The 14898-nt window shown below is 33.2% G+C and overlaps 1 protein-coding gene across 1 annotated transcript in view; it reads left to right on the top strand.

Annotated features, from left to right (window-relative positions):
• Positions 1-14898, top strand: part of LOC115238929 (protein O-mannosyl-transferase TMTC1-like) — a 131445-nt gene that overhangs the window by 101733 nt on the left and 14814 nt on the right. Inside the window, exons 8-10 of the mRNA XM_029813125.1 lie at positions 6360-6481; positions 6568-6732; positions 7348-7461. Coding sequence (XP_029668985.1) covers positions 6360-6481; positions 6568-6732; positions 7348-7461 — 401 coding nt within the window. The remainder of the gene's footprint in view (positions 1-6359; positions 6482-6567; positions 6733-7347; positions 7462-14898) is intronic.

The following is a 14898-nucleotide window of genomic DNA, read 5'->3' as shown; positions in this document are numbered from 1 at the left end:
GATCTACTATATGAATCAGATAAAGATAATGCTAGCAATTTATTTTTATGATTATTTTTAATATTGTGTGAGAGCTTTGATGCTTCTAAATTATTGATTATAATTTTCCCTTCTCTTAGTTGATTTGAATCATTTTTATTATGTATCCACGACTTTGCTTTTGAATTACTTGATGATGACGCTTTCATTACATTCTCAATATCAGTGGAAGTTACTGTCTTTTCCGATGTTATTGCATTTAATGCAGTTTCTAATTTTGATTTAATAATTTCGTCTTTTTCAATACTTTTATCATTTGCGAATTTCTCAATATTATTCTTATTTTTTAGATCAGTAAGCCACTTTGTTTTTAATATGTTATCTTCTCGTCTATCCTTATCATTGTTGGTGAGTGCCGATATTGTTAATGTTGCAGTATTAGCAGTTTGTGGATCGTCTTTTTGAACATTTAAATTGTTTTTATTTGCAGTTTGTGATGATGATGACGCATGCAATAAATTATGCTCATCCATATCAGAAACATCGTTAGAAGTTATGATTGTCTTTGTATTTTTATTTAATATTTGTGATTTTGTGGACGAAGAAGACGATGATAACGAATTTATTGACTCTTGTTGATGGGAATTTCTAACAATATCAGAAATGTCTCCTATTTCTGTTTTTTTGCCGATGTTGTCTTTGTGGTTTACTTTTATATTGTTCGAATAATGCTTATTTTTTATATGTCTTTCTTTTAACCATTTAGAAGGCAATGATGATTTTGATAAATTAGACCTATGTCCATTATCATTATTATTGAAAGCTATTGATTGTTTTGATATTTCTGCAATGTTAACATTTATTTCGTTTTTCTGTAAATTATCATGTTCATGTTCTGTTTGTGACTTTTCCGAGGATAGAACAGATGACGAAGAGAATGATTTTTCTAAATGAGATCGATTGTTATCTTCTATAATATTGGGCAACATTGATTCTGATGCTTTTGAAATAGAATTTGTTTTATTATCTTTATTATCAGTTAAATGAATTTTCGATTGAAACATTCTGGAAGGCGAAAATAACCATTCATTTTTTACATTATCGGATTTCGCTGTTGATGACATCTTTATATTAGCATCTTTCTGAACATTATTAAAATGGTTCGACTTTTGCTCCAATTTCATTTTTAATTCGATAGAAGATTTATTGGCAGCCTTTGATAATGCTTCTGATTTAGCAGTACTTATTGCAGTATTCTTCAAGTCATTTAAATATCTTTCGGACTCTTTTTCGGATTGCACAGATAATTTAGAAAATATTGATGTGTTTCCCAATTCGGACTTTCGTTTATTTTCTACATCAACAGAAATAGTTGTATCCGCTGATGCTTTTGCATTTGCATTAAATTTTTTATTATTCCAATAATCCCAAGAATCAATCTGTGATTTCGCAGATGATTTAGAAGAAGCTATTGCATTTTGTATATTAGATTGAGATTTATCTATCGTATCACTCAATGAAGCTTTTGTCAATGTTTCCACATTTGCATTGATTTCGTGGGTATTTTTTAATTTTTTATTTGAATGACGATTTGTATTCTTTTGTGATTTAGCATTTAACTTAAAAAAATCAGATATATTATCATCATAATCTTGATAATTATTTATTATACTACTGGAGGATATTTTTTCATCTGATGCCTGTTCTATAGCTACAATCTTTTTAGTATTATCTGATTCAGATGTTTTCGATGATGCAGATTGAAGATTATTTTTAGATTCAATGAACTGCGCCGCATTTGCAGCCTGCTTTGTATTAATATCAACATTTGCGTTTCCTCCATAAGTATCATAAATACGTTTCGTTCCTGTCTGAACATTTGCGCGAGGGTTCTTTAATGACTCCCGTGAGACCTGAGAATAATAATTATTATTATTACTTATTTTTTTATTGCTATGTTTTGTATGTGATGTAGTATCGATCGTAGAACCGTCAGAAATTAGATTTTCTTCATATGTAATAACTTTGCTCCTATTATTTGTATTATCCTCGCTTTTTGTTTCTACTTCGTTATTGTTAGTTGACGTTATTTTATTAATTTCTATAGAATGCATAATTGGATCAGACAGATTCGTATGCTTTTTTAGATAACGATGTTTATCCTCATCTGAAATGTATTTTCTTCCTCTTGTATTTAATAATAATCTTTCATGTTTAACATTATTTTGCTTTTTGCCTTTTTTGATAGCAGATGTCGAAGATTCAAATGATGCATTTGATTCATTATTTCTTCGTTCTTGTCCTTCAATAAAATAGATATATTTATTCCAAGTATCAAATTCAGTTGCATCTGATGCAGTTGATAATTTTATGCTATTAGCCATTTGATCTAAAATATGGTGATTATTTTGACTATGATGTTGATTATAGGTATTATGGTGATTGTATTCGTTATTATTCTTATGGTGATTTTGTTTATTATGGTGGCTACGATAATGGTTAAGTTTATCATCCTTTTCATGTTGGCTATGCCGATCGTGAGACAAATGTTCATTAGAAGTAATCATTTGCGATTCTTTTGATACTTTAACATCATTAGTAAATTTCTCTTCTTTGTCTTCTGAATTATCGTAATCAATTTGTATTCTCTTTAAATCTTTAGCAGATTCAATTTTTTCATTATCACTCATTTCTTGATCATCAAAATCATAATCATTAACATCATGAAGCACATGATTCTTTCTGTGTTTATAAATCGGAAATTCTGGTAGCAATACTTCAGCACTATTATCATCGATATTGATCACTTTTATTGATCGCGCATGATCCATATATTTTTTCTTCAAATCCATGTATTTTCTTCTGGCTTTTATGTAATTTTCTTCATGTGAGACTTTTTCATCCGAGATTTGTTCGTTTGACGATACGGCTTTATGATGATGCTCGTCTATAATTGAAGGCATTGTTTCTGTTGAGGATGCAACATTGACGATGATTTCCTGATTTGCTTTTGAATCATGATCTTTATTCTGATTTTCCATCGTCTTTGGATCCATCAAATGCTTTGTTTCGGAAGCGACAATATTAGCAGTAGAGCCTTCGTATCCGTTGATGCTATGATGCTCTTTCTGATTTTCCAGATGTGTTTTTGTATGAGCGTGAGATAACGATGAATGAGCCAACGATGAACTGACCGGTGGATGACTTTTAATCCCACTGGAATCCATTTCAATCCCCGTTGACGTCACATCATTATCAATTACAGAGTGCCTCCTTTCTAGAAGGCTATAGTCGTTTTCAGTTTTCGTTTCAATTGTAGCTGATCCATCGACTGATGGTGACGCGAGCATGTTATTTGTACGTTTACCGTCTTTATCATTAGAAAAACTCGATGAAAATGATTTCGCACTGTTGGCGGCAACACTTTGATCTCTGGAGTGATAATGCTCGATATCGATGTTCACAGGTTTCCGCGTAGCTCTGCCCGTGGAAATTTTCGTTATTAATATGTTTCCTGATTGTTTGTTTTCAATTTCCTCTTTCGTTTCCATTGATGTTGTAGAATGGATAATAGAATGTTGAATTCCATCCAGATTCTGTTTATTTCTGCTTCTGATATTGTTCTCCTGATGTGAATCAATCAATGAGTCATGTTGAGATGAAGAACCCGTTAAATGACCGTAATTTGTTTCATCTCCTTCATCTTCAGGAATATTTATTTTTTCTGAAAATTTATGTCCTTTCCTATGCCCAATATAAATTTTTCCATCATCTTCTCCAGGTTCAAATGATGTTTTAAATATAAACTTTCTTCCATACTCTTCTCCTTCGTCCGATGTTTCGAATTCGTACGGTTCTGCAGAGTGAAATGCACGAGATGCGTCTGCTTCAGACGAATCCATGTGCGTCCATTTTGCGTATTTCCATTTTGGTATACTGTTTCTTGTTTCCTGATCTTTTGTTATACGGAAGTGCCCATGCGGTGCGTGTTCGTATGAAGATGTATGTCGCAGCCCAGTATCCTCTTCATCTTCGTAGGATGACAGTCCGTGCGTGTGACGTGATACCGCAAGTTTATGGAGCATTTCATTTGTGTCGTGACCGTGCTCCTCTCCCGAGGTACTCTGCAGTTCAGATAGATGTTCAGGCGATAGATGCTCCTGATGTTCTGATTTATGCAATAATTTTGTATACGAACGATCAGTGTCAATGCCAATAGCTGTAGAATCGGGTAGCGTATATTTTACCTCACGGTGATTATTGTGATTTATTGGTTTAGATACTAAAAATATATGCTGATTATCGGCATTTTCGGTTTTAAAATCGTTATTTTTGTTATTGTCTATTATTCTTGCGTTATGTAACGATTGATGAAAAGGGTGTTTAAAAATATCTGTATCAAATGACGACCCAGACAACAGCCATTTACTAAAGTCATCGTTATCATAAAGATTTTTTTGTTGCGCTGCTTTAGCCGCCTTTGCTTTCGCTTGGGCCAATATTTTGCAAATTGCAGCTCGACCGTTTAAAGACTCAGCGACACTTGCTTTTTCAGATTTTAACACTTTGCTTCCGTCGTTTAATTTGAGTAGATGTTTGGATATACCTCCTTTATGGGAATTGGCCCATAAAAGTTTTGAAGAGGATGTTTCTAAGTCTCTTTTGGCACGATCGCTATGTTTCTCTATTTTTTCATCAGATGCAGATTCTTTTATTTTGAAAACAGCAGTAAGATTATTATCTTTATTCATAAAGAGATTCTTGATTGCCTCTATGTTTTTCTGAACCCATACTATGATATTGTCGAATAATGAATTATCGGATAATTTATTGGCACAATCACTATGTTTTTCTATTTTTTCATCAGATGCAGATTCTTTTATTTTGAAAATAGCATTGATAAAATTATTATCTTTATTTGTAAAGAGATTCTTGACTGCCTCTACGTTTTTCTGAACCCATGCAACGATATCAAGTAATAAATCATCGGATAACTTATTTTTTGATATTAAAGTTTTAAAAAAGTTTGATCCTTGAATAACTTGTTTGTCATTGATTAACTCATTGATTAACTTGAGCAAAGATTTTTTATCCGTTTGATGTATTTTGTCATTCTTGTCCAGATCCTGCATATTTATAAATTAAATAATTTTAACATATGGAAATACGGAATTTTTAATAAAAAATTTATTTTTCCTTAAATATTATGTGTTATAATAATTATTATATGCAATATTTAAACATATATTAATAAAATATTAATGCGATATCTGCTATATAAAAAAAATATATTATTTTAAGCAAAAACAGGAAAACTACAACGGAAATTTTACGTTTAAAATCCGTATGAGATAAATGTTTTAAAATCCAAAATACGTTAACATATACATCTGTAAATTGTATATAAAACTGTTTTAAGATACTTTAAATAATATTATGATTGCCTCCTTATTATAACACATATTGGAACATACAAAAAAAATTTAAATTTTGAAATTATTTTTTAAATGATCTTTGGTTAGAATATTATTTAATTTATTTATAGAATATTATTCATTATTTATTGCGTTTCTATTAATATTTGGATTTAAACATACCTTATGATTTAACAAGTTTAAAAAATTAAAAAGGTCTCCTCTCCAATCTTTTCCACTGGATGCTTCATTCGAATATTCCTCTCCTGCAAGAGTCGGAGTATCACTTCCATCGTTTATATGATTTGATTCACCCACACTTTTGTCATTTGACTTTTCATGATGCGGATTAGGCGATACAAAGCTCCAGCACAGGAGAAACGATAAGATCACTAAAATTTTCATCATTTCTTTCTTCACTTCTCGACAAAAACTGCTACTTGTTATCGTTAGTCGTTGGATTTTATACTCTTCCTAGCAATTGTAAAAACATTCTGTTTCCTCGCGAATGTGGTTGTACACGTTTAAATGTTGTTTGAAAGCATTACGTAGAATTTCGTTTTATCATTTATAATTTTGATTAATTCATATCTACATTTTTCTGTAAAAGTATATTTTTCGGTATTCTAGAATTTATCTTTTAGAGTTTATGGATAAGAGCGTATCATAAACCAGAATATATATATATCGCGCTTTGAGTCATTGCTCATTATACATTTAAAACTTGCAAGTGCACAATTTAAACATAATTTTGGGAGTATGGCGAGTTTCATGTAAAAGCAATATAAACTCGTAGTATAACATAAACTTTAATCGAGTATGTTCATCCAGCATGATGAAACTTACGCAGTAGTTTGCTCTCGAAGAAATCTCGATACAGAAGCGCTAAATTTAACAAGGATTTTAATCTTGCATTTATCAGTGAATGTCTTCTACTACGTTATATCTCTTTTCTTTTATTTCTAGCAACAGAGGCATCCGCCTCTCATTCTTGGCTGGATGTTCCTGGTATTGCCGTTCCTACCTGCGTCTAATCTTTTCGTCACCGTGGGTTTTGTCGTGGCGGAACGAGTTTTATATACGCCGAGGTAACTTCATTAAAGCGTTACAAATTATAACACAATCGCAATGATTATTATAACGAATGATATGAATTTTTTATGTAATTTTACAGCGTTGGATGGATTATTTTGATCGTTTACGGTATGCAAGTGAGCTGGGCTGCTATGCCGCGACGAAGAAGCTGGATCACTGCAGGCGTAGTTCTCCTGCTTGTTCTAGGTTGTTTCAGAACGGTTCTTCGAAATAACGATTGGACATCTAGAGAAACTTTAATCAAGTACGTAATCGAAAATTATTTTACATATTACACGTTTTGTTAACTTGAATTAATTCGTTTGAGAAATCTTCTGGTCGATCAATAATAACGTTACAAAGTGTGCATGTGTAACTTTAAATAAACTTTTCGTAGTAATGGCAAATCTAAAGAATCGTTGCACGCAATCTGAGTCTCGCAATTACGACAAAAATGATTTTGTCACGCGAAGATATCGTGAACATTTATGGCGAGTGCTTAGTTCCGGCTTAAACAAGAAGGCTGGCATAGTGCCAGTGTATACATTCACGAACTTGGTGCAGGCACCAGGCGCCGATTGGCTATGTATAGGGTTGCAAAACATAACTAACGTAGATACGGGATGACGATGGTGGCAGGGTCGTATCGAGATCGACAGAGAGAGAGAGAGAGAGAGAGAGAGAGAGAGAGAGAGAGAGAGAGAGAGAGAGAGAGAGAGAGAGAGAGAGAGAGAGAGAGAGAGAGAGAGAGAGAGAGAGAGAGAGAGAGAGAGAGAGAGAGAGAGAGAGAGAGAGAGAGAGAGAGAGAGAGAGAGAGAGAGAGAGAGAGAGAAAGAGAGAGAGAGAGAGTCCCGTCTGACCTCAAATCATCTTGTTTCAGAGCGGGATTGCGGTCTTTGCCCTACAATGCCAAGATGCATTACAACTTTGCTAACTTCCTCAAAGACACATCGCAACCGAATCTTGCGGTCCACCATTACCAGTTGGCCCTCTGGTAAGTATATGTCTCTTTCTTACATTGGGGGTACAAAATCTTGAGATGGACGTTCGTCAACTTGCGTGAGGACAATGGCATTTAATTACTTGACAATTCAAAGATCTACTCCGCATATGACTTCGTTTCATCTTGTTATGCGACAATGCGGTTCATTGTCTCGAAGAGCGTAATTTCTTAATTATATATTATATATTATCACATTTAGTAAAATTATCCCTTCAACACTTAAATGTTTACAAATTATATATCTTAAATTTTATATTTATTATTTTAATAAATAGTTAGAAATCTTTTAACTTTAAATTCTTTGTTTGTTAATATAACAAAAACTTTAGTTGATTATTCGCACGAATTGCTTATGAACTTCTAAAATGAATGCTTCTTATCATACTTGGTTTGTGAATAAACTTGGTTTTTTGTATGCTTTAAACATTACACACCAGAAAATTGATTAAATCTTATTGCCATTAATTTATCATTTCCTGCCAAATATTTTCGTTGCGATAACCATGTATAAAATAAACAAATTGTACAGGTAAAAGTTTACATTAATATGTGTGAACGGCGATATAAACACGCAACTGGCGGACGATAGCATTATAATTTTGATATTGTTATAGTTAAAGCAATATAATCCGTCACATTTCATAAACTGTCATAAATCTTACTTAATTGCTATATACATTAATACTGCGATACGCAAGTATAACATTCCTTCATGTCGATCTTATTTTTACCGAAAACAGGGGACATATATAATAAACGACATAACTGAGCTATGCGAAACTGTCAGAGTCAGTAAAATTAACAATAATTAATATGCTATGCATACAGCATTTATGACAATGCATTAAACCAAAGCATCCAATTAAATAACTCAAGCATGTCAGCGCAGCATTATAAATCTGATAAATTATACTCTTTATATAGCCAGTTATACACAGTCGTTATGTATCTTCTCAAAATGGATTAGAAATCAAAAATATTATTAAGAGGCATCTAATATTATACAAGAATATTTTTAAAACTAAATCCTTTTAATACTAAATCCTAAAATATTTTGCATAACATTAGGAATATGCAAAATATTTTAAATATAATATCAAATCGTATCCTTTACGCAAACTTTTGAAATAAATGAAATTTGTGTCTGTATGTGTACATACAGTAAACTCTCGTAATTAAAAATAAACCTTAAAAAAGTAGGCCGCAATATTACGAAAAAGTTCTTTATATATTTTAATACGCAAGAAAAATATTCAGGTTGCAAATGCAGTTTACTAAAATAAGCAGAATTATCTGGAAAGTAGTCTTCGAGCATTGGCGCCGGACTTGTCTGGTGGTTGTTTGAACAGCGGGCCAGATAACTGTCAACTTGCGGTGTTGTTGCTTAGTATGTGGCCAATACATTGAGTCATATATTTCTCGAAGACAGTTTCTCACATCGACGATTGATTTATCGTCGGGCCATCTGCATAAACTGTGTACTTGCATGTTTCTAGTATGTATCTCTGTCACAATGTTCCTAAAAATATAGAGAACTATTAAATATCTATTTGAGATGCTTGTCTGTGTAAAATGTCACAATAATTAAATTTGTCGTATTTTTTTAATTATTAAACAATCGATCATCGCTGTAACAATTAATCATTTTAAAAAGGATTGTTATTACTGATAGAAATTTTGTAGAAAATTTCCCGTTTATTCCATTTTATACTTATATATTAATTTTGATAAAAATCACGGATGAACAGAGATCAAACACGAATTCATGAATATGAATATTGTTCTGTGAAAGAACGTGTCATCTCACGGTGTATACACGTTTGTGTTCAGTACGGCTTTATAACTTTTATGGAAAATATTACACGATGAAAAGGGGAAAAAAAGTAATTAAGAAGATTTATTTATAAATTTCAGCATTATTGTGAAAAATTTTAATTAACTTTCGGCTTCGTATCTTTTGTAACTTTGTAATAATTCTTTCATCTTTAGGAGATAGGCGACGGTAAATTAATGCATAAAGTCGCCGGTGTACAATATAATTGCAAATCCATGATTTGCATTTTTTTCACCGACTCGCCAAATGCTTGTTTTCTGCTTCAGATTCCCATAGAATAATACACACATTTCCATAGAAAAATATTATTAAAAAAGTCATGCAGAATAAATGCACATTTATATTGAATTATTTTACTATTACATCTCATCTTTCTCTCTCTTCTGAATAATTGCTTTGTTATCATTGTTATCATAATTTCTTTGTTATCATAGTCTTTCATTACTTGTTTAATCTTTTATTTTTCCGTGCATAGCATGACAGAGGATACGGAATATTATAAAAGAATAATAAGCGCAATACAATCTTATTATCACACGCACTTCTCTCTACTTCTCAACCATTATAGGTTAACCTTTTTTTCCATCTCGTACGTACATAGTACGAGCAGGGTTGTAGCAAATTCGACAAAAGTGCATTAATTAGCCGCAGCTCGACTGCGCTCGAGATGAAGTGGTAACCAGTTGGCTTTTTCTGTTTCGTTTTTTTTTTTTGCTTTCTCTCTCTTTCTTTCTCTCTCTCTTTTTCTCTCTCTATTTTCCATCGTTCTGTACTTTTGTAATTTTTGTCTGCGCGTTTTCCCCCCTACGTATATCTCGCGAATTTCGTTATCCCACCTAGCATGAGAATCGCGCAACGAGGATCATTGCGTCGTAAAAAATAATCGTCTATCGGAAAAATAAACGAGTTCTCGTTTTAAAGTGCTGCAACGCGTATTTTTGCGATGCGTCACGCAATTCATCATCGGGCAATCATCTGCAGCGAACTGATAAATTGAACTTCTGTTCTTTGTACATTTCGCCATTTTTGTGCAGCGCTACGTGTTGTAATGCCGTTTGTAACATCAAGCTCGCAAATTGTTTTATCGTAATATCGAATTATTTGTCTACGCGAATGCAATCAATCCGGTAAACATATCGTGAAATTGGTGACGCGGTGCGAAAAAAACTGAGATAAATGAGGAGGGAAGAGAGAACGGAGAAAATTGGTCGGCAGCTGTAGTCGTTGCGATGCAAGAGCGGACAGCTGCAGTTGGATGAAAATTGCATTTCGGCTATGCACTCACGCTCGTCCAGTTCGTTCACTTATAGATCTCATTTCCTACGCTGAGCTCTCTAACCATTCTATCGCACCTCTCTCTCTCTCTCTTTCTCCTTATTTTCCTTTTTCCGCCATTTTCCGTTAGTGTCACCGCATCGCGTTCTGTAGATCGATCAGTTTTGGCTCTGAAAAATCGAATTTTCAGCTAACTGGCAATTTTCTCCGCTTGTTTTGTACGCCAAATCGTCGTATCGCACGCTATTCTAGTCGACGCATAACGGGATGCTGGGTCGTAGATTGATAAAGGATCGATTTTTCTCTCGTTCAATGTTTTCCTTGTGTTCGCAACATTTTACAGCCGTATCGCCTAATTTGCGATTCCATAACATCTGTTCAAAAAATAATAGCTCGAGCTCCTTTTCCTATGTCTCACATTTCTACTATCTCGTTGCATTAAGTTTCGTTTATCGCCTACAACATTCCGCTCTCGTTTTGATCCTCGCGCGACGAATTAGTTTTCGATCTGTCGTACGAAATTTCCCCGAGGAGAGTCGCGGCGAAGTTTCTCTTCCCTCTGGAATATCACGCCGAGTAAGTAATTTAAAGTAGTCCGAGATTGACCTGGTCCGTGCACGAGTAATAATTGAGCGTCACCGGAAGAACATAGAGTTCTCTCGAGGTATTCGCTCCGAGACAGTGCCTCTCACACTCTCGTTTTTCCCTTCTCTTCTCTCTGTAGCGCTTATTGCATTCGTGGGAAGAATAGCGCAAGGTGTCCTGAGAATTGTGAGCAAAGAGTAAAAAGGAAGGCAGAACGGAATAAAAAAAGGCGAACCGAGCATATTCGATGGAACGTCATAGAATCGAGGTAAGACGCGATTTTTCTGTTTGCTTTTCATTTGCCGGGAAAAGTAGACTGTATCGTAGAAACGCTATTTCTCCGCTCTCTTTTTTACTCGTATCCCTTCTCTCTTTCCAATACGTTATGTCGCATTATTCCCCTATCGGTTCATCCATTCGCTCTCTTGGTCGATAGCCGTTGACATAAAAAAAGTAAAAATATCCTGAAACTCTTGCATTTCATGGTTGTGGACCAAGAGAGCGAATGGACGAACCGATAGGGGAATAATAATAATATATATATCACTTATCGCATTTCCTTGTGTATATATTAAAAAAAAAAATTACCCTTTAATTTTTTAATCTTTTAGAGATCTGTCTTGCTATTAATGATACAAATAAGAAATATATCACTTTATAGATGTAGATTAAAGCAAATAAATTATGCTAACGAACATTGACGCTTACAAAATTTTATCATACTGCGCGAAAATAAAATAGATTTGCTTAACCAAAGTATTATGGAAATTTGTCACAATGTCTGCGTAAAAGAGTATACGCGTTTTAAAAATTTCCGGTTGTAGTTGATATCGTTATTTTACGCCGCGATGTGCGCCATTTGCAGATGATGCATTGTTGCTGGACCATAGATACCGTGGACGAGATATATAAACCATCAGAATTTTACACGGACATTATACAGCCTTATATTTACGATAATGCATTATTTGATTGCAGTTTTACGACGCCGCGCTTTTACTATTATTCAACCTGGGGTATAAAACCACGCTTGGTGTGTGCAGGTTCTGTATCTCGCAGTAAATCAAGTGCGAAGAAAATCCCTTGAATACGCTGATCCGCAATAAAAATTCTCGGGACAATCGCTAGTAGAAGGAAACGTTCAGAAACGAGTCGCGCGATCCTACAGCAGTTATTTGCCTGAATAATATCGATAGTCTAACAATAATTTACTACATATTGCTCTTCAAGTGCACTTTGCAAAAACTCATCCGTAATATAAAACCATTGAATCACAAATAGCTCCTTATGCTCGGTTTATCTTTTTATGCAAATGAAAATCTTGCATCGAATCGCTTTATATGGATCTTTTATTTTTTTATTTATCTTAGAAGTATAAATAAAAGATTAAGATTATTTCAAAAAGTTTACTACGTATATTCATTGCAAGTATACTTATTAATTCAGAGAATGAAGCAGAACTTTCTTGCACCCAGTGCAAAATTAATGAAATAAAACTCCCATAACTTAATTTAAGACGCAGTTGCTATGCGTACTATACAAGAAAGTTTGTATCGTTGTTTAGTAGTATTTGCTGTATTTTAAATATAGCGATTTTATAATAATATTCTATTATAAACTAAACTTTCTCGTACATACTTGTAATGTTCAGCTTGTATAGTAATTATTTATAAGCTCGTTAAAATGTTTTTGAATATCATTATTTTATATTAATGCTAAAAGTATAATATTATAGAAAATATTCAAATATTTTGAAATTTCAAATTATTTCTTATCACATATATTACGAATATGTACTGTACAATTATCTTTCTCGCTTGAAACTTGGTAGAATCTATCGGATCGATCAAAACATATTGAACCAACATGAAACGTGCATGCGTACAATGAACACACGATGTATAGGGTGCTATAGAAAGGGAAGGTAGAGTGGAAGCCGCGCGGCCAATTTATCCACCAACATTTCCGACGTGCTACGAGCAATGCGAGCCTATAGCTTGCCCATCGATTCTTCGAGGTGCAATGAAGCAGTATCGTCATTGTTTCATATTCACAATGAGATATTTACAAAAAGCAATGTCCTAACGGTGCAGAATTAATACTTATCAACATTGTCTTAATAAATCATATCAATTATTTAAATTTCTTTCACGAAAATAAAAAGGAAAGAAATAATTACCAGAGACAGAACCTCATACTTATTGTTAGATAAAGACACATTTCCTATTAAAAGAACATTAAAATTATTTTAAATAAAATATAATATAAGCTAATCAGATATATGTTTGATAAAATAGTCTTTAACAAGCCATGGTAATAAAATTTATTTTGAGTAAAAATTATATTTTTTTTAGATATCTTTAATTTATTTAACAGGATAACGATAAAAATAAATGTTTTTATTTGTATTTTTATTTATGTACCAAAATCGACGGTCGAGTCTGACATACATATACACATCTTTTGATTTAACTTCTTTATCTCTTTCTCTTTCAATCTTCAAAAGTCCAGTAACGTCGCTGTCTTAAGTTTACGATACTTTGCCGCCATAAAGCTGGTTTACTGAAAATTACGACGAGGAATCTTGCAAGCACCAAGCTGTCTTAGGTTAGCCACGGACGGGCTTTCTTTTACAGTAAATACTAACAGTAAATTGTAATGCAACGAGTTCGTTGAGTACGGTATTTGAATTTAAATTTAGTTTATGATCTCAATGTACAAGATCGCCATTTCTCCTTTTGCTTCCGCTTCTGATTTTTGAACATTAAAAAAAAAAACTTGTTCCCTCTTTTCTTCCTTTTTCTTTTTCTTCCTATTATAAAGTAACATTTTCAATTTTAAAGATTGAAACATCTTGAAACACATTTGTTAATTTATTATTAATTGCTTATATTACATCCGGTTTCTATTATTTTTGCAATAACGTTAAAATTAAACGCAGATTCTGCTTTTTGCTATTTTTACCAAATAATAATTAAGTTTGCAGCTTATGTTAAATTTAAGATAAAACTATCAATATACATTCTATTTACGACAATGATTATATCTCACATGTTTGTCTCTTTTTCGATCATACAATGATTCAGTAACGGAAAAAAATCTTCGATATCCTAGATTTATTAAATAATATTAATAATGTTGGAAAGAGACGCGATGCAGTTTATATACTTAGAAATTTCAACTTCGGAGAAATGATGCTGCATGGGAAGGGGATTGGCGAGGAAGGATCTATCCGGGGAGCATAGTCTACTACACTTTATCTCCTTCTTATAAATGAAACAGGTTATTTATTATCCAATAAAGAGACACTCCTGGCACGCGCGGTACCCCGCGGGTACTTTACGGGGGTGGCAACCCCTGACGTGTAAATATCGAGGTTTCTCTGCATCCCTCTCCGGAGACCACTGCACGACGTTCCATCTTTTACACGAGTTTTCGACAGCACATATTCTGCGCGTCGCACGAAAGAATCTCGAGTTGGGAGAAAGGAAGGAAATCCTTTGCAACCAGTATTCAAAAACACGTATGATTAATTACCTCGACATTTGCTAACCATTTATGCGCTATGCAAGCAGTATAACAGAATATTTGAGTTATATATTTTTTATCTTAAAAAACAAAAGAGTTTGTAAGAAGATACTTGAAATAAAGTCCCCTACAGTTATTTTAATATGAAATTATTTTTAATTTTATAAAAAATAAGATTTTATGTTATGCTGATATGTATATATATA

Source organism: Formica exsecta, unplaced genomic scaffold (genome assembly GCF_003651465.1).
Source record: "Formica exsecta isolate Colony F162 unplaced genomic scaffold, ASM365146v1 scaffold116, whole genome shotgun sequence".
In the NCBI taxonomy this organism is placed as follows: Eukaryota; Metazoa; Arthropoda; class Insecta; order Hymenoptera; family Formicidae; genus Formica; species Formica exsecta.
This window is presented reverse-complemented; position numbering and strand designations above follow the sequence as displayed.